The sequence below is a fragment of the Sus scrofa genome, chromosome 10 (genome assembly GCF_054392235.1).
Source record: "Sus scrofa isolate SSC_HxYL_T2T_F1_AM1 chromosome 10, Sscrofa_HxYL_maternal_Yorkshire_Landrace_v2.0, whole genome shotgun sequence".
Taxonomy (NCBI): Eukaryota; Metazoa; Chordata; class Mammalia; order Artiodactyla; family Suidae; genus Sus; species Sus scrofa.
Genome location: NC_139392.1, coordinates 24,075,234 through 24,099,467, shown reverse-complemented (window position 1 = coordinate 24,099,467; position 24,234 = coordinate 24,075,234). Strand labels below are relative to the sequence as shown.

Sequence of the window (24,234 nt, the reverse complement as noted above, 5' to 3'; positions counted from 1 at the left end):
AGATTTTTTTTTTTTTTTTTTTGGCTTTTTTGGCTTTTTAGGGCCAAACCTGTGGCATAGGGAAGTTCCCCGATAGGGGTCAAATCAGAGCTACAGCCGCTGTTCTAAGCCACAGCCACAGCAACGTAGGATGTGAGCCGCAGCGGTGACCTACACCACAGCTCATGGCAAGGCTGGATCCTTAACCCAATGACCAAGGCCAGGGATCAAACCTTTGTCTTCATGGTTACTAGTCAGATTTGTTTCTGCTGAGCCATGTCAGGAACTCCCCCAAGCAGATTTTTGTGTTGCCGGGAACAAATAAAGACAAAGACCTAATACCAGAACTACAAAGAACCAAGAACGATCTAGTTAACTTGCAAGAAAAAGTCAGCAGATAAGCCAGTATTCCTTGGAAGAAGAGGGAAGTTCATCTGCCTAAAATATCTTACTCACTTTTCGTCCCTAAGTAGCCTCAGCACCCCTTAAAGTCTCCTTATTTCCTATAATAGAGCAGAAGCTCACAGACACAAGTTCTCCGTTTCCTTGACTTGACTTGTTTTTCTGGATTCCACCCTTGGGGTCTCCTTGGAGGCCAGCTCACCTGCTCAATCAGGCCATTTTGGAACCAAGAGCTGTGTTCAGCACTCAGTGTTGACACAACAATTTGAGCTATGTGGAGATTTCTTTAAAGATAAACAGACCTGTTGCGTCCCAGAGTCCCAGAAGCCGCCTGACCTGGAGCCGGCCACCATGACCAGCCAGTCTCAGGGCATCCACCAGCTCCTCCAAGCCGAGAAGAGGGCCAAGGACAAGCTTGAGGAAGCCAAGAAGAGTGAGTGTCTGTTCTATCTGTCCTGTGAGGGTTTGGTCACAAAACGGGAGGAGTGGAGAGGAGCTGGTCTTAAAAGCATAGCCCTCAGGGGCAGGCAGGAGGGTTCCACCAAGTTTCTTGGGAGATCTTGGCCCCGCCGTATCAACTACCCCCTTGTATGTTTCTGCAATCACTATGGGGGTATGGGGGTGAATTTCCCCCACTCGGATCTTTGGAACAAGCCGTGTGCTAAGTGAAATGATAATGGACATTGAAGTTACAAAGACACAGGCTTAAGCTTTGCCTCTGCAACTTCCTTCATGTTGCCACACCTCAGTGTCTCAATATTGTGAAACAGTTAAGAGATAGACAACTTCCAGATTGAATCTCCTTACTAGAGAGTGAAGCTGAGCCAGGGACTTCTTCTCTGCAAGCATCAGCTTCTGCTTCTGTCAAATTTTGTTGATAGAAACTCACTCCCCCTCCCCCACCCATGGCTGTTAATTTCCGACCTTTGAAAGTATTTCCATTTTGGGAGCTCCCATCGTGGCTCAGCAGTAAGGACCCCCAACTAGGGTCCATGAGGACGCGGCCTTGCTCAGTGGGTTAAGGGTCCTGGGTGGTGGTGAGCTGTGGTGTAATTTGAAGAAGCAGCTCAGATCCTGTGTTGCTGTGGCTGTGGTGTGGACCGGCCGCTGCAGCTCCAGTTTGACTCCTAGCCTGGGGACTTCCATTGGCCATGGGAACAGCCCTAAAAAGACAAAAAAAAAGGCGTTTCCATTTTGAAGTTACTTCGTGACTCAGTGGATTAAGCATCTGCCATGGCCCCTGATGTGGCTCTGGTTACAGCTGTGGTGCATGTTCAATCCCTAGCCCAGGAACTTCTGCATGCCACAGGCACAGCCAAAAAGGAAAAAAAATATGTATATATACACACAGATATATATATATTTCCATTTTATTCTCCGTTTCTAGTGTTCTTGTTATTGAATCATGCGTCTACATACTTACTTGTAAATGTTCTCAAAAAATGTAAATCGCCTTCCTGTTCTCTTTGCTGCTTCCAACAACCATATAGATTAGGTATTTTCATCGCATATATAGAGAGGCTGAGAGTCCATAATTTGCCATAATATTAAAAAAAGAGGCGTTCCCGTCGTGGCACAGTGGTTAACGAATCCGACTAGGAACCATGAGGTTGCAGGTTCGGTCCCTGCCCTTGCTCAGTGGGTTAAGGATCCGGCGTTGCCGTGAGCTGTGGTGTAGGTCGCAGACGCGGCTCGGATCTGGCGTTGCTGTGGCTCTGGCATAGGCTGGTGGCCGAAGCTCCGATGAGACCCCTAGCCTGGGAACCTCCATATGCCGCGAGAGCAGCCCAAGAAATGACAAAAAGACAAAAAAAAAAAAAAAAAAAAAAAAAGATATTGTGTCGGGTATCATGCTCAAAACTTATCTTACTTTCTCCTCAAGCCAAGGTCTTTTGCAAAAAGGGGAACGTGACCACGTAGAGCAGTTAGGCAATGTGCCCCTGGTGACACAGAGGGTGATGGTAGAGATAGGATGCAGAAGGGGCTCTGATGCCCAAGCTGCGATCTTAACAATTGCACTGTACAAAATGAACATGGTGTTTATTTTTATGTATTTACTTCTGCTTATTTTATTTATTTATTTATTTTGCTTTTTAGGCCACACTTGAGGCATATGGAGGTTCCCAGGCTAGGGGTCTCATCGGAGCTACAGCTGCCAGCCTACACCACAGCCACAGCAACGCAGGATCCAAGCCGTGTCTGTGACCTACACCACAGCTCATGGCAACACCGGATCCTTAACCCCCTGAGGAAGGGAGGCCAGGGATGGAACCCGCAACCTCATGGTGCCTAGTCGGATTCATTTCCGCTGCGCCACAACGGGAACGCCCCATGATTTTTAAGTGAAAAAACAAACATCACGGATCTACCACCCACATTCGGTTTCCCTGGGCCAAGTCCTCTGTTTTTCCCGTAGTCCCATTTCATGTCACTTCATGACTTAATCCCATAACAACGTGTGTCATTTACCATCTTCCTAACTGTATGTCCTATCTCTGCCATTAGATGGCAAGCCCGGGAGTTCCCATTGTGGCTCAGTGGTTAATGAATCCAACTAGGAACCATGAGGTTGTGGGTTCGATCCCTGGCCTCGCTCAGTGGGTTAAGGATCCAGCATTTCGGTTTGCTGTGGTGTAGGTTGAGGACGAGGCTCGGATCTGGCGTTGTTGTGGCTGTGGTGTAGGCCAGTGGCTACAGCTCCGATTAGACCCCTAGCCTGGGAACTTCCATATGCCATGGGGTGGCCCCAGAAAAGACAAAAAGACCAAAAAAAAAAAAAAAAAATAGATGGCAAGCCCTGAGAGACAGGGATCAGGTCTTAAAATTGTTGCTTATTCAAGTCTTTGGATGCGCAGAGTTATAGGAAGAGGGTAGGGGCAGGCCAAAGTTTGTTTTGAAGTATTTTCTTTTGTTGAAGTATACTTTTGAAGTATAGTTGATTGACAACGTTGTGTTAATTTCTACCATACAGCAAAGTGGTTCAGCCACACATATACACATATCCATTCCCATATAAGCTATCACTGCACTTGAGTAGGTTTCCCTGTGCTCCACAGCAGGTCCCTGTTGACCATCGATTCCGTGTACAAAAGTGTGCCTACACCTGTCCCCAACCCCCTGTCCATCCCTCCCCCCAGCCCTTCCCCTTGGGTAACCTTACATCTGTTTTCAGAGTCTGTGGGTCTGTTTCGTATGAAATGAAATGTAGGTAGGGGACTTTACAAGGCAAGAGAGGAAGTGGGGGGACATGACTGGGTCCCCTGGGGTAAAATCGTTTTCCTTTCTTAAGATACATTGATTTCCTGAGCACTCAGCAATGTGTACATCAACAACACAAAAGAGAAAGACTCCCTGTGGAGGGGCTGAGAGAGGACCGGAAGGTGAAAGAAAAAGAAGGCAAACGTTAGCTCCTTCTCCAGGTCTTTTTTTACAACAAACCCAGCAAAGCGTGGCAGCAAAGGTAGGAATGCAGTGCCTTTGTATGGAAAACAAGGCAGCCCAGGAGCTGCTGGTTGAAACAGTGCAGTTTTCTTGTATTCAGCTTCCTTTACCACCTTTCAAATATCCAGGAGAGGAGTTCCCTTTGTGGCTCAGCGGTTAGTGAACCCAACTAGGATCCATGAGAATGCAGGTTTGATCTATGGCCTCGCTCAGAGGTTAAGGATCCAGTGTTGGCATGTGGCTCGGATCCCGCATTGCTGTGGATGTAGGCTGGCAGCTGTGGCTTCAATTCAACCCCTGGGCTGGGAATTTCCATATGCCATGGGTGTGACCCTAAAAAAGCCAAAAAAAAAAAAAAAAAAAAAAAAGAGACTGGTGAACACGAATTTAAAAAGAAAGGGAGGGAGAGAACAACAGCAATTCCCATGTTAATCATTTTAGAAAAATACAAGATTAATAAGGTGGAAGTATTTAATATTACGTTGCAAAAATATTGATATATTCCACTCAGGAGGACTGCCTCCGATCCCAGTGCAGTTGTTACCTAATCCAGTAGGTGGTATAAATGTTTTATCTAAAGGGACACAGGTAAGAGGTTGGAGCCTTAAGGTGTGAGTGTCAGAACAAGCTTGTGTGCAGACCGCAGAGTGAGGCCAAACAAATGAAAACATCGGAGTTTGGAACAGAGAAAAATTTATTGCAGGCCATGAAAGGAGACGGGTGGCTTGTGACTCAAACAAAGCCAGAACTCCCCAGACAAAAAGTAAAGCATTTTTACTTGTGATGGAGCTTGATGGAGAATAACATGAGAAAAACAATGTTTATACCTATGTGTGACTGGGTCACTTGGCTGTACAGTTGAAAATTGACAGAACACTGGAAACCAGCTATAATGGAAAACATAAAAATCATTTAAAAATATAATTTAAAAAACTAAAAGCGTTTAAAAAAAAAAGTAGGAGTTCCCGTCATGACTCAGTGGTTAACGAATCCGACTAGGAACCATGAGGTTACCCATTAGATCCCTGACCTCACTCAGTGGGTTAAGGATCTGGCGTTGCTGTGGCTGTGGTGTAGGCTAGGGCTACAGCTCTGATTAGACCCCTAGCCTGGGAACCTGCAGACGCCGCGGGAGTGGCCCTAGAAAAAGGCAAAAAGACAAAAAAATTAAAATTAAAATTAAAAAAAATTTTTAAATTAAAAAATAAAAAGTAAAGCATTTTTAAAAGCCAGGTGAAGGAGGGTAAGTGGGCAGCTCGTGCGCAGGTCTCTGATTGGCTGATGGTGGGTTCCCAGGGTGGGGTCAGAGGAGTTCATCTTCTCCATCCTTAGGCTCCTAGGGGCCTGGGGACGAAGTGCTGTTGGTCATCAAGGAGTTAACATCTTCCATTTGGAGTGTGTTGGGGGTGGGGATTTTCACATTTGTAAAACAACAGCAGATGCTCTTTCTAGGAGGAGCTAAAGCAGAGGGGCAGCGCCCATTTGGGAAGACCCCACAGGGTCCTGATAGCTTAGGGAGTGCTCCCAGATGCTCAGGGCAGTGGAAATGGGATCATAGGTTCCCACTCTGAGGACACTCACCAGCTGCTGAGAGGTTGTTTTGTTATTTTGCTTTGTTTTGTTTTGGGGTGGGAGGTGAGAGTGTGGTTAGTAAACAGACCTGAAAAGTTGGGATGTGAGACAGGGGAGTAGAAGAAAACATTGGGAGTTCCCCTCGTGGTGCAGTGGTTAATGAATCCGACTAGGAACCATGAGGTTGTGGGTTCGATCCCTGGCCTCGCTCAGTGGGTTAAAGATCTGGCATTGCCGTGAGCAGTGGTGTAGACTGCAGGACAAGGCTCAGATCTGGCTGTGATATAGGCCAGTGGCTACAGCTCCAATTAGACCCCTAGCCTCGGAACCTCCATATGCCATGGGAGCAGCCCTAGAAAAGGCAGACAAAAAAAAAAGAAAGAAAGAAAGAAAAAAATCATCGGCTTTTTATGTTTCTTTGTATAAACTTATGTTCCTTCGTGTAAGTTATTGAGTACCTGAGTGTCAGTCTTTTCTTTACCAAAGTAAAAATATAAAAAATTAGAATAAAATATTATAAATAATATGTATGGTCTGGTAAATATTATATATTATAAATTATATAAATATTTAATCTATATATGGCTAAAATGTTTTAAGGATCAGAAAATGGTATCTAAGGTAGTAGAATACAAACTAAATAGTTGTTTTTATTTTTAATTTATATACTATATATTTGCATATTATGGTAAGTCATAACAATAGAAGAATGGAATAGAAAAACAGAATGAAAACAATCTAGTTTTGTTCCTTTTATACAAGTACGGCAAGTTCTGGTTCAACTTTTTTTTTTTTTTTTTTTTTTTTTTTTGGCTACAACCAAGACATGTGTTAGTTCCTGGGCCAGAGATTGAACCCTTGCCACAGTAGCAACCAAAATAATTGCAGTGACAATACCAGGTCCTTAACCCGCTGAGCCGCAAGGGAACTCCTGGCTCAACTTTTCTTATAATGGGGAGACCAGGGCTGCTACTAGTAAGATCATAGAAGAACTGAGATATTTAATTCTCTTCACTGATTACAGATTCAATTGCATTTATTAGCTGAGACATTCACCTAAATTTTTAATTTGTGAAACTTGTTGCATTTAGATGGAATCACAGTAGGTGGGCACCATTTTAAATTATCTTACTTGAAGTGAACACCTTTTGCCAATCAAAACATGTAAGTGGGTCGAAGACGAATTACATTTTTTACAACAAAACACCCGATCTGGTTTGGGGAATTGAATTGCATCTTTGATCAGAACTAGAATAGAAATTCAAAGTACCATCATTCACAGGAGGAATAAGGACTTGTGTTCCTCTGGAATATGATTTTCTACTTTAAGTTATGAACTTTTATGAGCACAGTACTTATTTCATTGACACTCATTGCAAACTTGGAATGTTCTACAGTTCTGCGTTAACACTGTTTGAAGTGCTGGACATCGCATAAAGAGCCCATGTTCCCAAAATATTTCCAAACGCACACCCTAGGCTTGCTCACAACATGACAATCGGTCTACTTGGGCAGATCGAGAAAGTAAGGTTTATCTTAACCCTAAATTACAAGTTGCATCACAGGAATTAGATGGAAGGACATGGTGAGCAGTGTCAGAGTTCATGCCTGGACATGAGAAAAAATGAACAAGCAGGAGTTCCCATTCTGGTTCAGCGGGCTAAGAACCTAACTAGTACCCACGAGGGTGTGGGTTCGATCCCTGACTTTGCTCTGTGGGTTAAGGATCCGGCATTGACGCAGGCTGCCAAGTAGGTCGCAGATGCCCCAGATGCGGCTCAGATCCAGCGTCGCTGGCGTAGGTCACCAGCTGCAGCTCTGATTTGACCCCTAGCCTGGGAACCTCCACGTACCTCGGGTGCAGCCCTAAAAAGGAAAAAAAAAAAAAATGAACAAGCAGGTGTATTAAAGAGGTTCTCAAAGCTACGGACAGTCTTCATAAAAATAAGGGACACCCCCACAGGGTTTCCAACCAGACAGCGTGGGCTGTGCTCTCCTGGAGTCAGAGGCTCCTTGGGTTCAAATCCAGCTCTTGGCTCTGACAGGTGGGGTGATGCTGGGCAGGTTATCCCTCAGGCTCCCTGTGCTTAAGCCTCAAAATGGATATAAGAGTACCTACCTTATGGGGTTGTTGTCATGATCAAGTGTGCAAAGGCTTTTAAAGGCCCAAAAACACCCCTTGGTACCCAGCAGGGGCTTCACAATAGTTAGCTGTGAACACTCTTCCACTGTTTAGTAAGACGGATTCTGTTGGAGGCCACAGCCCTGAGTCCCACAGATCTCTTGTTCCGCATCTTCTATGAAGTCCCCATTGAATTAAATATTTCCACTTCTCACTCTGATAACACCTCAGCAAACACAGAAATGCTGATTTTTTGGGGTATCTAGGAGATCTACCATCAAAATTTGAATCCATTATTTTTAATTGCTTATTTGTTTTCAAATACACAGATATCCCAAATTGTTTAAGCAAGCACCCTGGGGAGTTCCCTGGTGGCTCAGTGGGTTAAGGATCTGGCATTTTCACTGCTGTGGTTCTGGTAACTGTTGAGGCGTGGGTTCCATCCCTGGACTGAGGAACTTCCATGCTGCAGATGCAGCCAAAAATAAAATAAAACAGGAGTTTCTGCGGTGGCATAGGTCGTTAAGGACCTGTCATTGTCTCTGTGGCCACATGGGTTCCATCCTCATCCCAGCACAGTGGGTTCAGGATCTGGCATTGTCACCACTCTGGCATAGATCAAAGCTGAAGCTTGGATTTGCTGCCTGGCCCAGGAACATCCATTACCTGTGGGTGTGGCAAAAAAAAAAATGACAAAATAACATTAAATAAGTAAATAAAAAAATGTTCAAAATTTTTCAAAATAAACAAGCACCTTGACAATACAATTTTCACTGTGCAAGGGAGGTTTTTGATGTCGGTTTTGCAAGTGAGTGTTTCGATTCACAAAGACGTGACTTCCACTAAGCGAATAAAGTAAAACTTGTTCAAACAGAAATTCATGGCCCTGTTTGGTAGTTTTGTGGGCCTGTAAATCCTTCCGTTTTCTTTATAGTCCGCAGACTAATGGGGTATTTGTAGGTATGCTGGGCTTTCTTTTCTTCATGTTAAAGGGATAACCACAGAACATGTTCATCTATGAATAGCGTTTGGTTCTATTCCATCCAGGCTCTACACAAAATGACTTACGATATATATTTTTTAATAAGGAAAGAACCAGTAAACGGCGAAGCAAAAGACTTACGGGAGAGCAGAGATATGAAAGGAAAGATGAGAGTCGGCAGAGAAGCACTGCATAGTCACAGGCACCAAAAGAGAGGTGGTTTCTTTGTTTTTCTGGTGACTTACTACTTTTTCCAAGGTTTGCAGTCAATGAGCAAAATAAGAACATTCTTTGAGCCAGGTATGTTATATCATCATATTAACAACCCCCAATGCCAAGAAAGTTTCCTTCCTTCCTTCCTTCCTTTCTCTTTCTCTCTTTCTTTCTCTCTTTCACTCTCTCTCTTTCTCTCTTTCTCTCTCTCTCTTTCTCCCTTTCTTTCCTTCCTTCCTTCCTTCCTTCCTTTCTCTCTCTCTCTCTCTCTCTCTCTCTCTCTCTCTCTCTCTCTGGCATATGGAGTTTCTAGGCTAGGGATCAGATCTGAGCTGCAGTTCTAACACCCCAGCTCCTTTAACTCATTGTGCTGGGCTGGGGATCGAACCTGCATCCTGGCACTGCAGAGACACGGCTGATCCTATTGCGCTGAACACTGAGAGCTTTTTTTTTTTTTTCCTTCTGCATGGGAGAATAGAATAAAAATGCTCTTAGTAACGGTGTGTTCTGCTCTGGGTCTGCATATTGTTTTTCACGTGGATACCTCCTCTTTCTAGTCTCTGACTTTGCTTCCAGTGCTCAAGCAGCATCCTTTCTCTGTTCCTCTGAGCCATTGTTAGTTTCTAGGGCTGCTGTGACAAATCACCACTGACAGGCTCGCTTATGCCAAAGCCAACAGAAACATGTTAGCCTCCTATTTTGGAGACCAGAAGTCCAGACGCGAGGTGCTGGCATGATCACCCTGTCCCCTGTGCCTCTCTTAGCTTCTGCCGATGGCCAGCCATCCTCAGCTCTCCTTGGCTTGGAGCTGCTTCATTCTAATCTCTCCCTCTGGAATCCACGACCTTCTTCTCTGCATTGTACCTCTAGGTGTTTCTGTCCAACCCCCTTCTCCTTCCAAGGAGGCCGGTCATCAGATGCAGGGCCCATCTTCACCCAGTGTGCCCTCACCCTAGCTTGAGTATACCTGCAAAGCCCTTACTTCCAAGCAGAGTCACATTCATGGGTACCAGAGGCCTGGGAACATCTCAAACCCACACTCTACTCGCTCCTTTCCTTCTTAGCAAAAGAACTCCCAGGAATTGGGCCTGTTTTCCTAATAATGATTAAAAATTGTTGAAAATTCTTTTAAGAACTTCCGTACATAAAAAAAAAAAAAAAAATCCTTCCAGGAGTTCCCTTGCGGCACAGTGGGTTAAGGAGCAGGCATTGTCTCTTAAGTGGCCCAGGTTGCTTCTGTGGCTTGGATTTGATCCCAGGCCCCAAGCTCCAGGCCCAGGAGACTCCTCATGCTGCAGGTGCAGACAAAACAATAATAATAATAATAATAATAATCTTTCCCATGACTCTTTGCAATAGATTCTTTCTCCTTTTTTCTCTTGCTTTTTAGAGCCGAGCTTGCGGCATATGCAAGTTCTCAGGCCGCATCTGCAACCTACACTACAGCTCACTGGCAACACCAGATCCTTAACCCACTGAGCAGGGTCAGGCATCGAACATGCATCCTCATGGTTACTAGTTGGGTTCGTTAACACTGAGCACACAATAGGAACTCCCTGCAATAGATTCTTAAATCTGTTTTTCTTTTGTTTTTCGGCCGCACTTGCAGTATGTAGAAATTCCTGAGCCAGGGATGGAATCCCAGCCACAGCAGTGACCTGAGCCACAGCAGCAACAACACCAGGTTTTTATCACTAGGCCTCCAGGGACCTCCTTTTTTTATTTTTTGTATTTAATTTTTTTTTTAATTAGGGCCACACCTGCAGCATATGGAAGTACCCAGGCTAGGGATTGAATCTGAGCCACAGCTGCGAACTATGGAGCAACTGCGGCAACACCAGATCCTTTCATCCTTTATGCCAGGCTGGGGATCGAACCAGAGCCTCCACAGCAATCCGAGCTGCTGCAGTTGGATTCTTAACCCACTGTGCCACAGCAGGAACTCCAATTAAAACTTTTTGGGGGGGGAGTTCCCGTCGTGGCGCAGTGGTTAACGAATCCGACTAGGAACCATGAGGTTGCAGGTTCGATCCCTGGCCCTGCTCAGCTGGTTAAGGATCCGGCATTGCTGTGAGCTGTGGTATGTATATAGGTTGCAGACACGGCTCGGATCCCGTGTTGCTGTAGCTGTGGTGTAGGCTGGCGGCTACAGCTCCGATTCGACCCCTAGCCTGGGAACCTCCATATGCAGCGGGAGCAGCCCAAAAAATGGCAAAAAGACAAAAAAAAAAAAACTTTTTGGGGGGAGTTCCTGTCATGACTTGGCCGAAATGAATCTGGCTAGCATCCTTGGAGACTCAGGTTCAATCCATGGCCTTGCTCTGTGGGTTAAGCATCCGGCATTTCTGTGATCTGTGGTGTAGGTCACAGACACAGCTCGGATCTGGCCTTGCTGTGGCTGTGGTGTAGGCCAGCAGCTGCAGTTCCAAGTCGACCCCAAGCCTGGGAACCTCCATATGCGGCCAGTGTGGCCCTAAAAAAAGACAAAAAACAAAAACAGCAACAACAACAAAAGCTTTTTTTTTTTAATAAAAATGAATGACTTTATTAAGGTAGACCCATCTAGAAAGAGTCCCCCAAACTATTTTAGAAAGCATCATCTCACACTTTTGCTGATCGCAAATATAGACAATCCATTGCCATTTCTGTCCTGGCGAATAAAGTCTATTCGGCTTAAAGGCTCTCCTCAGAAATCTTCCCTGATGTCCCCTCACAGCCCCGACTCTGAAGTCGTGAATCTATTTGTTTGTATTTTTCACTTACTTTGTCGTCATAAGACATGGCATGACTCTTGGGGTGGAAGGGGAAGCACAAGTTGCCGTAGTTGTAATTTTTAACTATCACAAAACAGCTAGAACCAAGGTTTGTGTTTCATTGTTTTCACAGTTGATTTTGTGGGTTCCTCCCAATTTTATGTGTTTTCTAATTTTCCTTTTGGACCCTGGAAAAGCATGTGCCTATTTCCAAAATCCACTGCATGTTTGTTAGCTAGAGGCAAGGCCCTATCAGATATTTCTCTGGTTCTCACCCTGTGCACTCTGTGTAGCTGTGTTCAATAAATATTGCATGAAGCTGGGCTGGATAAAGGAAAGCCATCACACTACGCTGCAGCTCCTGCTTTAGCAGTACTTAAAATCATGAGTCACGAGATCACCACATTCCTTAACCAAAAATCAGAACATTCGGCCTAATAAACCTATGTGACCTTAAAAAAAAAAAAGAGAGAGAGACCAAAATTTGACTGTTGTATTTAAAATCCAGACTATCCCCTAGGGTCCCCCCTGGGTTTGATAGAGAAAGTGTTAAGAAATAAGAATATGAACCTGGGAGTTCCCGTTGTGGCACAGTGGTTAAGAAATCCCACTAGGAACCATGAGGTTGCGGGTTCGATCCCTTGCCTTGCTCAGTAGGTTAAGGATCCGGCATTGCCGTGAGCTGTGGTGTAGGTTGCAGATGGAGCTTGGATTCTGCATTGCTGTGGCTGTGGTGTAGGCTGGTGGCTACAGCTCCAAATCAACCCCTGGCCTGGGAACCTCCATATGCCGTGGGAGCAGCCTAAGACATGGCAAAAAGACACACACATACAAAAAAAAAAAAAAAAAGAATATGAACCCGTTTGGGTTCACGGCAGCCATGGTTTTTCATGCTTAAGAAGAAAGAGGTGTCATTTTAAAATCTGGAAATCTCCCGCATAGACCAAGGAGCCAGCCCAAGCTTAATCCGCTCGGTGTTGATGCAGGCATTTTGCTTCACCTGCAGTCGAGCCAGCCAGCTTGAGGCTCCTGTTTCCTGCACTGGCTGAAATCAGAGGGAGCCTATCGATGCAGGCTCTCACGGGCGGCTGCCGCTGAGTGCATCCAGAAAATTGCTGCGCCAGCACCGTATTCCCTTGGCTCCTCTAGTTAATTGAATGAGAACCAGCAGGTGACTGGTGCCATGAAGGGGGAATGAGTCACACTCTGAGTTTGTCACCATGTGATGGAGCTAATAGAGAGCCTCTTAAGGGGAGCTCTGGCTTCTGCTCAGGGGGCGGGCACATGGAGCTTTTATTATTATTATTATGTGCTAGAGTCATGCCTTTGAAACCAGTAATTTTACATAATATGCAATTAAGATGGAAAGTAATATGTTGTATGTGGTTTACTGGATAAAATTACATCCTTCAGCCCCTCATTATATATCCTGCCACCCATTAAAACTAAGATATTAATGCATCTTAAATATATTTTTGTCTAATGTCAACGATAAGAGAGTGGGCTGGGGATCTAGGAGTAGTTTTCCTTGCCAACCTATCATCTCTTTGTTCTGTGAAGAGTATGTGTGTGGTTGCCAGAGAATAGTTAGAACTATAGAGAAAGAAGCAATCTCTATCTACAAAATGATCGTGAGCATCAATTAAATAGGAAAAAGGTAAGTGTTGCTCTGAATGTTCCATTAAGCCTCAAGCATCAGGAGAGCACGAATTTTCACTAGACCTTGGATTTTTAAAGAGAATTAAGACGGAGTTAAATATCCATTCTGAATGAGGTCTGCTCTGTTCCATTCAAGGTAATAGATATGAAAAGAGACACCTTTCAATTTGTAACTCAGTGACTATCTGTATTCCATTTATATACAGTGACTTGCAAAGCAACTTATATGTAGCAAGGAGAGACAAGTGAAAATCAAGGACAGTCAAGTGCAACAAAGGTACCAAAAAAAAAAAAAAGCTGTGTAAAAACATGTATCTAAATGATGGATAATGTTTAAGATTTTCTTTTCTGCTACTTGATGAGAACATACTTATTTAGCTCAAAATCTATACAACACAACAGACCCTTGGCAAAAATTAGAGTCAAAAGCTGAAGAGACATCACTAGAGAAAAGAAACTATGGCAAATAGGCAAAGGCATAAAGGCATTTAACTAAAATAGAAAGATGAAGATTTGGAGAAAAATGGATGTTCACACAGGTCAGAGTGTCTTTGCAGTTTGAATGGTGACAAAGCGTTCGTATTGGAAGGTGGTGGATGGTGAGTGACTTGCAGCCACGATGATGATTCTATAACCCCACAAACTTACTCCGGTTGACAAAAAAAGTCATGTGCCTACCTAATGATCTCCACAGCTTGGTATCTGTCTGAAGCTTTCATCTCCACTGCAGTCTGCTGGCTTAAGGCTTACACCTCTACTCTTAATAAAAGAGAGCTTCTTAATGAAATCTCCTAACCATTAAAAACAATTGGTTTTACAACTACTTTCAAGTCCCCCCCACCTCCCCAGAGAAGGCAACTACAAAAAACAGCTACTTTGATGTGCCCTGGGGCTTCATCAGACATTGTAGGGTCAACAAATGGCAAGGAAAAAAAACCCAATAAAATGCTTTTAAAAATTATAAGTTGGTTTGATAGAGTCTGAACCGCATGTTTGTCGTGCACTTGGAGACCTGCCAGCGTCAAATAGGATCCAGTTGGTGGGGACTGGAGGATTCCTGGCAGCAAATCAGGACAGAAAACGTGACCAAATAATGTCTTTTCGAGTAAGTGACAGCTAAAATCTGTTCTCTGGCGGGGACTGCTGTGAGTAAATGGGCAGATATTTTATTTAAACATGGCCGTGTGAAAGAAAGTTGTCTTTTCTATGGTCTAAAGAATCCAGTGGGGGGAAAAAATCAGGAAATTTTCACTATCCCTTGCACTTCTGATGAAGGTTGTCATTCTCGGGGGGGAAAAAAGCATCAAAAAAAAAAAAAATGGAGCCCCCAGCTATATTTTTTAAAAATCAAGTTGGAAATTCCAGGTATGTTGAAAAGAAATACTGTTCCTTCTTCGCCCTCGTTAATTTTCAGGAAAAGCGAGGCGATTGAGGCAAGCCAAGGAGGAGGCGATGGCAGAAATCGACCAGTACAGGATGCAGATCGATCAGGAGTTCCGACAGAAACAGGCTAAGGTAAGTACCAAGCACCAATTTCCAAGCAGTGTAGCCTATGAGATCTTAAGATCCATCAATAACAATAGTCATCTTCTTAAGGTGTAATGCAGAATACCAGAAGAGAAAAATACACGGGGGGAGTTCCCGTCATGGCGAAGCAGAAACAAATCCGACTAGGAACCATGAGGTTGCAGGTTCGATCCCTGCCCTTGCTCAGTGGGTTAAGGATCCGGCGTTGCCGTGAGCTGTGGTGTAGGTTGCAGACGAGGCTCAGATCCTGTATTGCCGTGGCTGTGTCACAGGCTGGCAGCAACAGCTCCAATTAGACCCCTAGCCTGGGAACCTCGGTATGCCACAGGTGGGCCCTTAAAGGCAAAAAAAAAAAAAAAAAAGAAAAAAAAAAGAGAAAAATACAATGAGGAGTTCCCGCTGTGGCTCAGTAGGTTAAGGATCCAGCATTGTCTCAGCAGTGGCATGGTTCAATCCCCAGCCAGGTTCAGTGGCAAGGGATCCAGTATTGCTGCAGCTGCCTTGCAAGTTGCAGCTGTGGCTCGGAATCCATTCCTGGCCTGGAATTTCCATATGCTGTGGTTGTGGCTGAAAAAGAAAAAAACAAAAACAAAAAAAAGCAAAAACACTGAATTGAGCAAATATAGTTCAACCAAGGCTGAACATCAGACTAAATCTTAAAAATGACAGAATTACTGATTTAACATTTTCCCTTCCAAGGCTTTATGACTTGTCATAGAGAGTGGCAATCAATAGTTATTATCTAACACATAGTAGATATTAAAAATCATATTCTCAGAGTTCTCTTGCGGTGCAGTGGATTTAAGAGCCCACACTGTCACTAGAACTGCTCAAGTCACTGCTGTGGCACAGGTTTGATTCCTGGTCCCAGAACTTCCACCAAAAGACACCCCCCCAAAAAAATCATATTCTCATATATACAGTGGATGGAATTGGCTAAAACATTATTCCTACTACAGATTATTGATTAACACATTTTAGTGAGAAAAAAAATCAGAGAACATTTGTGTTGTTATTGTCTATTAATTTACTAGTGGAATCAATAAAAAGCATTGTGCACTGTTACACAATGAGCTTGTTAACCCAAATGTATTTTAGTGAACTCAAGATTTACGAATGATCAAAATATATGCTGTAAAGTGCTGAAAAGTCTTCTGGTATTTCCTTCTGATTTCCTTTTCAACTGGCTGAGCTGCATTCAACAAATCTTTTATGAAAATATAAAGAAATGTTTTTCCTACCCTCGCATTTAAAAAAAGTATCTGCAGTTTACAGTAAAAAAAAAAAATTACAAGTGCAGGAATTTTGCAGAGCCGATTGCAGTGTGAACTAAAAGAAATGATTAAATTCCATGTGCCGTAACTAAAGTTTATATATTTTCTTTTTGCCTCAGCAAAAAACACAAATAAAGCTCTGTGCAGAAGCCTGACCTTGTAAGATGAACAGTTTGTAAATCTCTCCACTTACAACTTTGATTTTAGTGGGAGTAGATCAGGAGCTTGTTTGGGATCAGGCAAATTGGATCCCATGGAAAGAGAGACTTTCCCAATGAGCTGTTTCTTGATATAAAAGATCCCTTCTAGAATAAAATGGGCCACTCAGCAAAAAGAAAGTCGTCTTATTGATATTTGGATAAAGGAATCCTAAAACCCCAAGGCCACACATGCGGATGGGCCTTCCATGATGGGCTGGCCCTCCTCTGTCTCTCAAACCTGTCACCTCCGAAAATGTCATGCGCTTACATTTTACTCTGCACTGCAGGTATTTTTTAAATGCTAGGGTAGGAAAGAGTATTTCTTTATATTTTCATGACAGATTATAGAAAGAAGCCAGCTAGTTGAAAAGAAAATCATATGGAAATACTATAAGACTTATCAGCAATATATAAGCAGATATATAATAGAGCAATATCTTGTTCTATTATACAATAGAACAGTGTCTGCACTGGTCATTTGTAACATTTCCTTTTTCTTTCTTTGTTTCTTTTTTTCTTTTCTTTTTTTTTTTTTGGCTTTTGAGGGCCACACCCACAGCACATGGAAGTTCCCAGGTTAGGGGTCGAATAGGAGCTGCAGCTGCCAGCCTACGCCACAGCCACAGCAATGCTGGATCCAAGCCGCATCTGTGACCTACACCACAGCTCACAGCAACACTGGATCCTTAACCCACTGCGCAAGGCCAGGGATCGAACCCATGTCCTCATGGGTACTAGTCGGGTTCGTTAACCACTGAGCCATGATGGGAACTCCAATATGTCCTCTTTCTGTTTCCGTGTCCTCCCCCAAAAGAACTGGGCACACTCCTGCCACAGGGCCTTTGCATATCCTGTATCTGCTCCCAGAAATCCTCCTCTATTTTTTTTTTCCCCCTAGGGCCACACCCACGGCATATGGAGGTTCCCAGGAGAGGGGTCGAATCGGAGCTGTAGCTGCTGGCCTATGCCACAGCTGCAGCAATGCGGGATCCAAGCCGCGTCTGTGACCTACACCATAGCTCACGGCAATGCCAGGTCCTTGACCCACTGAAAAAGGCCAGGGATCGAACCCGCAACCTCATGGTTCCTAGTCGGATTCATTAACCACTGAGCCACGATGGGAACTCCGAAATCCTCCTCTTTTAAGCACATTTCTCTCTCCTTGACCTCTGTTGAGTTGTTAGCTCTTGTTCCTGAGCCCCTTATCTAAAACTGTGTCTCTCATAAAGAAAGAAGGTACCCATTAGAGTTCATAGTATTTATCACTACTGGATATATTATATACTTACCTTTTTTTTTCGCTTATTGTTCATCTTTCCTTCTGGACTATAAGCACCAAAATGGCCTTCTTTGTTTTATTCTCTGTTGCCTTCCTGGACCTAAGGATAGTGTTTGCTTCCCAGTAAGCATCCAGTAAGTAGTCATTGTAAGAATGAAGAATGAAACACCGGTCTCTTCTAGGCCTTTATCTTTCCTACTGAGGTCTTTCAGAACCATGACTCATCAGGATCTAAAAGAATCATCCTTAACACCAGTCGGTTCTTCTGATCCTGTGTAAGATATTTCTAACGAATGCACTACTATTTTTTTCATCAATGGCAAAACCGACCATCATTTTAGAAAGGACCTGGGTTTAATCCCTTAAGATAATTATTTCTCCAGAAAGATCGCCTCAGATGTAAATTGGGTTAAGGATATTTGGTCTCCGCATTGGAGCATAATTACACCTCCTCGTCTCTCTCATAATTAGAGCGCTGAGCCAATTTTACAGCTAGTTGATCAAAAGCTCACATAGAAAGGTCAACATGTTTAGGCCTCTGCTACTTCAAGCATATTGTAAATTATGAGCACAGATCTTCTTTGCTGGCATGACCTCCATATGTCAGACACACTGCTCTTCCAGTTTAAGCTCGTCATCATTAACCCAGGGCACGTAGGAGGTCTGGGAGGAGACCCAAGAAACAAGTGTTCTGCCTGCTGTGGGCATTGCTCCTCAATGCTACTTTTTGGGGGTTGCTTTTTAGCTTTTGTTAAGGAATATGTTTTTCCAGCTCCCCTGATTTATTGATAGAAGCCAAGTATCCTAATGTGAGTTGTAGAGGAACAAATATTTTTATAAGAAAGATTTATGTATCCCTGGCTCTTTACTGATTCCTGGTTTTACTTTCGCCCTTGCTCCAATGTAACACCACTCAGCAATAAAAAGGACCATGCCAGCAGTCCATGCAACAGTTTGGATGATTCTAAAAGATACCATGCTTAGTGAAAGAAGGCTGTCATTCATACTCTGTGATTTCATTGATAGGGTTACACATACACACGGTAGGATTCCTGTGGGATACTCTCAAAAAGCCCAAACTATAGAGATGGAGTGGCTGAACCCATCCTATAGGACCCTGGAAAAGTCCTACAAAATAACTGGTGCTCCTGAAGAAGACAGTACATCACTAAAAAGAAAGCTGGACTCCAGCAGAAAAAGTAAATCTACTGTCAAGGCAAGAAAAAGTTAGATGAACTATGAAGCTAAACAAAAGACCTTAAGACAGTCTCCTTGGACAGACTGAAGAGGTCTTTCATCTTTCTTCCTAAATTCATTTCATAAAGGCATTTCTGTTTTCTTCAAAACTGTCACAAATTGAGAATGCACCTGTGCGGGACTCGAACCTTCAATCTCCCGTAAACTGGAGCATGTGAACAACGTACAAAGAAACTTATTGAAGGTTGAGAGGTTTCACCCGCACCATCGGTCATTAAGCTATAACGCTATACACAGCAGTCTTCACCCTGAAGTTTGCAAAATGAACATGGAGAAGTCCTTAAATGAATCCCTTTGACCACATGTACCATTACATGTCACATAATTACCAACTTCTAATGGATATAGTGTCCCACATTCAGGCAGCAGGCTTCAGCCAGCAAGCGCAATAGAACAGAGGTAACAGGTTCTCCGTAGCACCGGGTGACTGGCTCATTCTGTTCTGTTCAACAAGTACTTAATGAACAGCCACAATGTGCCTGGTGACATTCGAGGCACCTATAACTCATCAGTGGACGAGATGACACTTATCCCTGCTTTGTGGACATTACATTCATTCATTTGAACTCCTCCATGGCTTAAATCCACGCTGTCTGCAGATACAAATGGAATTCTCCCCCAAGGAAGACCATTTAAAATAGGGTATGATGCAGTTCCCATTGTGGCTCAGTGGCTGACGAATCTGACTAGGAACCATGAGGTTGTGAGTTCCATCCCTGGCCTTGCTCAGTGGGTTAAGGACCCGGCATTGCCGTGAGCTGTGGTGTAGGTTGCAGACAAGGCTCAGATCCCATGGTGCTATGGCTGTGGTGTAGGCCGGTGGCTACAGCTCCGATTCGACCCCTAGCCTGGGAACCTCCATATGCCACAGGAGTGGCCCTAGAAAAGGCAAAAAGACAAAAAATAATAATAACAATAATAAAACAAAATAGGGTATGATAAGTCATTGATAGAGTACTGTCTGGGAAACACTGTAGAAACTCAAATTATTATTATTATTATTTTTTGCCTTTTCTAGGGCCACTCCTGTGGCATATGGAGGTTCCCAGGCTAGGGGTCAAATCAGAGCTGTAGCCGCCAGCTTATGCCAGAGCCACAGCAACGGGGGATCCAGGCTGCATCTGCCACCTACACCACAGCTCACGGCAACACCAGATCCTTAACCCACTGAGCAAGGCCAGGGATCGAACCCACACCCTCGTGGTTCCTAGTCGGATTCGTCAGCCACTGAGCCATGACGGGAACTTGGAATCTCAAATTATTGCACCTCAAATAAACTCAGAAATAATATCATTTCATTATGCAGGATGAGACAGAGGGTTATGGGCATGGGTAATCCAAGGTTTCTGAAAGTTTATGATGGATGAGAAAAATCAAAAAGTATAAGCAACACAGTGGGAAATCCTAGTAAGAAGTACTAATATTTACTGATGACATGCTCAGTGCTAAGCCTCTGTGCCAAGCACTGTCTTTGTAATAAATATCTCAAGAAAATGATTGTGTTGTCTTAACAAAATCCATTAGGCAACCAACTAATACTGGTAGCTGTCCTCTATTGCCCTAGATCTGGTCTGTTAGAACTGATGGTGATTCTTGTGTACCTTCCGAGCCCTTGAAACGTAGCTAGTCCAAATTAAGATGTCATATAAGTGTAAAATACACACCAGATTGCAAAGACTTAGTATGGCAAACAATATTGCAGTAATTTTACCTTGAGTGTACATTGAAATAATAACATGATTAGGAGTTCCTGTTGTAGCTCAGCAGGTGAAGAACCAACATGCTGACCCTGAGGATGCAGGTTCGATCCCTGGCCTCGCTCAGTGGGTTAAGGATCCAGCATTGCCATGAGCTGTGGCGTAGGTCACAGATGCAGTTCTGAAGTGGCGTTGCGGTGGTGTGGACCTAGGCTACAGCTCCGATTCAACCCCTAGCCCAGGAACTTCCATATGCAGCAGATGCAGCCCTAAAAAGACAAAAAAATTAAGAAGTTGGATTTAGAGGAAATTTTTTATTTTAGTAGAACTCTTTTGATAAGTAGTTCTCTTCTATTTTTAAACATCTTCACAGCAAGGAAAAATTTGTTTCCATGTATGTGCTGCTTCTGTATTCATTTATCGAAATGCTATTTGATAAAGATTATTTGATGTCTTAGAAGCTTTATGGCTTCAAAATAATTTTCTTTGAAGGAGGAAGCCCTATCACCTGGATAGTAAACAGAAAAGAAATTGAACTTGATCACCTCAATAGCCTCGACTTCAAGTTTGGGACCCCAAAAGTGCATCTGGAGTCTAGGCTTTAGAATATTCTAACAACCTGGAAGTAAAAATCGATCACTGGTGGAGTGGCTTGGGCTAAATCAAATGTATACCCCTCCAAACCCTCACAGAAGGGAAAAACAAGCAAACAAAACCCATACCAATACCCTGCTTAAGAAAGGCTGAGTTAGAGTTCCCTTCGTGGTTCAGTGGTTAACGAACCTGACTAGCATCCATGAGGACATGGGTTCGATCCCTGGCCTCGCTCAGTGGGTTAAGGATCCAGTGTTGCCATGAGCTGTGGTGTAGGTCACAGACACAATTCAGATCCTGCATTGCTGTGGCTGTGGTGTAAGCCGGTGGCTACAGCTCTGATTGGACCCCTAGCCTGGAAACCTCCATATGCCATGGGTGCGGCCCTAAAAAGACCAAAAGAAAAAAAAAAAAAAGAAAAGGCTGAGTTTACAAAGGAGATACATTTGGAGTTAGCTTTAGCAAAAGATAACTTTACAAAGGGTTTCAATGCAGAATCCCTTTAAATTGGTAACTCTCCTGGTAAAATTATATTTCAGTCATATCATTCCCTGATAGAGAGGCTAAGAGATAGGAGAGAGAGAGAGAATAGGAAATACTGGGAATCACTGCTGAGGAAAGAACAATCAGGAGATGTTAAACTGAGCCTAAAATTATTAAATGGAGGAGTTCCTCTCATGGTGCAGTGGAAACGAATCCAACTAGGAACCATGAGGTTGCAGGTTCAATCCCTGGCCTCGCTCAGTGGGTTAAGGATCTGGCATTGCTGTGAGCTGTGGTGTCGGCCGGCAGCTGTGGCTCCGATTTGACCCCTAGCCTGGGAACCTCCCTATGCCTCGGGTCTGGCCCTAAAAAGACAAAAGGCAAAAAAAATTTAAGAATAAATAAAAATAAAATTATTAAATGGACAAGCACAGAACTTCCTTGACTTACAGTGGCGTTCACAGCCTGATAAACCCACTGCAAGTTGAAAATATCAGCGTCTATGGTGCGTTTAATACATAACCTACTGAACATCATATTTAGTCCAGAATACTGTCATTAGCCTCCCGTTGGTCAAAACCATCTAACACAAAGCCTATTTTATAATAAAATTTATATTATATAAATTTTATAAAGTTTATTATATAAATATTTTATGGTAACACATTGACTATGACATGTATTGATTACTGTACCAAAAGTGAAAAATAGAATGCCTGGGGACGAATGGTTATAAGTGTAAGGATTATTTACCCTTTTGATCACTGGGCTAACCAGGAGCCTAGGCTACCACTGACCTATTCTCTCATCACAAGAGAATATGGTATTGGATACCACCAGCCCCGACAAAGATCAAAATTCAAAGTATGGTTTCTCCTGAATTTGCATAACTCGCATCATCAAAACATTGTAAGTTGGAGTTTCTGCTGTGGTATAGTGGGTTAAAGATCTGGCGCTGTCTCTGTAGTGACTTGGATTCAATCCCTGGCCCCAGGAATTTCCACATGCTGCAGGTGAGGCCAAGGAAAAAAACTGTACACCGAGCCATCAAAATTAAGGACACAATATCTATAAATCTCAATTTGAAAGAAATCCAATTTATACCCAAATTTTCAAAATTATGTCTACTACCTAAAGAAATATAGCTGTCCATGTAAAGGTATCTCACTGGGCAGATTGTGGCTGCATCTTCCTGAAAAACAAGATTTAATGCATTCCAATAATATACTTTAGAAATTGACAAACCTCAGGGGAGTTCTCGTCGTGGCGCAGTGGTTAACGAATCCGACTAGGAACCATGAGGTTGTGGGTTTGATCCCTGCCCTTGCTCAGGGGGTTAACAATCCGGTTGTTGCCGTGAACTGTGGTGTAGGTCGCACACTCGGCTCTGAACCTGCATTGCTGTGGCTGTGGTGTAGGCCGGCGGCTACAGCTCCAATTGGACCCCTGGCCTGAGAACCTCCATATGCCTTGGATGCACCCCTTTCAAAACCAGCAAAAATGCGTTTAATTATATCTCCCAACTTTATTTTTCAGACTTTTAATTCAGAAAGTAAGCAACAGGGAAGACACAAGAACTCAGCAGAAATTATTATAAATACATGAGAAAACTTCTGAGCATGGTATAATGACTGTGAATCTGCATTCAACTTGTACTGAGTGAAGGTCAGCTTAGAAATATGTCACCTGCCACAGCCAGATTCCATTTTTTTCATAGTTGATTTACAACATAGTTTTAGGTATACAGCAGAGTGATTTGGGTATGGCTTTTTTTTCTTTTTTTTTTTGGCAGATTATATATATATATATATTTGGGGGGGGGGTCTTTTTATGGCCTCACCCGCGGCATATAGAGGTCCCCAGGCTAGGGGTCTAACCAGAGCTGTAGCCACCAGCCTACGCCAGAATCACAGCAATGCCAGATCCGAGCCACCTCTGTGACCTGCACCGCAGCTCATGCCAACACCGGATCCTTAACCCACTGAGCAAGGCCAGGGATCGAACCCGCAACCTCATGGTTCCTAGTTGGATTGGTTATCCACTGAGCCACAACGGGAACTCCCAGATTATATTTTTTTGAAAAGTTTATCCATACTGCTCATAGCTTTGGTGATCTCATCCATTCTTTGAGAAAATTAATACACATACACCAGAGAACATTCATTCATCAACAGGCCAAAGCAAATTTAACTTATGAAACAAATTTTAATATGATGCAAACAGTAGTGAATTCTGTCTATTTTATCTTGGTAGATAATGGGCTCACAGAGTAACATCTCAGAAGAAATAGAAGCACAAGCACTGGGGAAGATAAAAGAACTGAGTAGAAGCTACAGCAATTCCATGGAAAGTGTGATCAACCAGATTTTGGGCATGGTCTGTGATGTGAAACCAGAAATCCACGCAAACTATAGAATCGACAACTAAACATGAATCCTATTCTGCAATAAACAGTATATACATGCCTCCTGGGTGCTTTGGACTTCATGTTTGTATTAAGAGATTTGAAATGTACTTCTTTTTTTTTTTTTTAATTTTTTGTCTTTGTCTTTTTTCTACAGCCGTACCCGCAGCATATGGAGGTTCCCAGGCTAGGAGTCCCATCAGAGCTGTAGCTGCCAGCCTACATCACAGCCACAGCAATGCCAGATCTGAGCCACATCTGCAACCTACACAACAGCTCATGGCAACGCCGGATGCTTAACCCACTGAGCAAGGCCAGGGGTAGAACCTGCAACCTCATGGTCCTAGTCAGATTTGTTTCTGCTGCGCCACGACGGGAACTCCTGAAATGTAATTC

General features: G+C 43.4%; 1 protein-coding gene across 1 annotated transcript; it reads left to right on the top strand.

The window, feature by feature from the left end:
- Window positions 1-703: 703 nt before the first annotated feature.
- Window positions 704-23,899, top strand: ATP6V1G3 (ATPase H+ transporting V1 subunit G3). Its single transcript, XM_003130597.7, has 3 exons — window positions 704-814; window positions 14,538-14,638; window positions 23,688-23,899. Exons 1-3 carry the CDS (start codon window positions 733-735, stop codon window positions 23,859-23,861), a joined length of 357 nt encoding a protein of 118 aa, XP_003130645.3. The 5' UTR covers window positions 704-732; the 3' UTR covers window positions 23,862-23,899.
- Window positions 23,900-24,234: the final 335 nt, after the last annotated feature.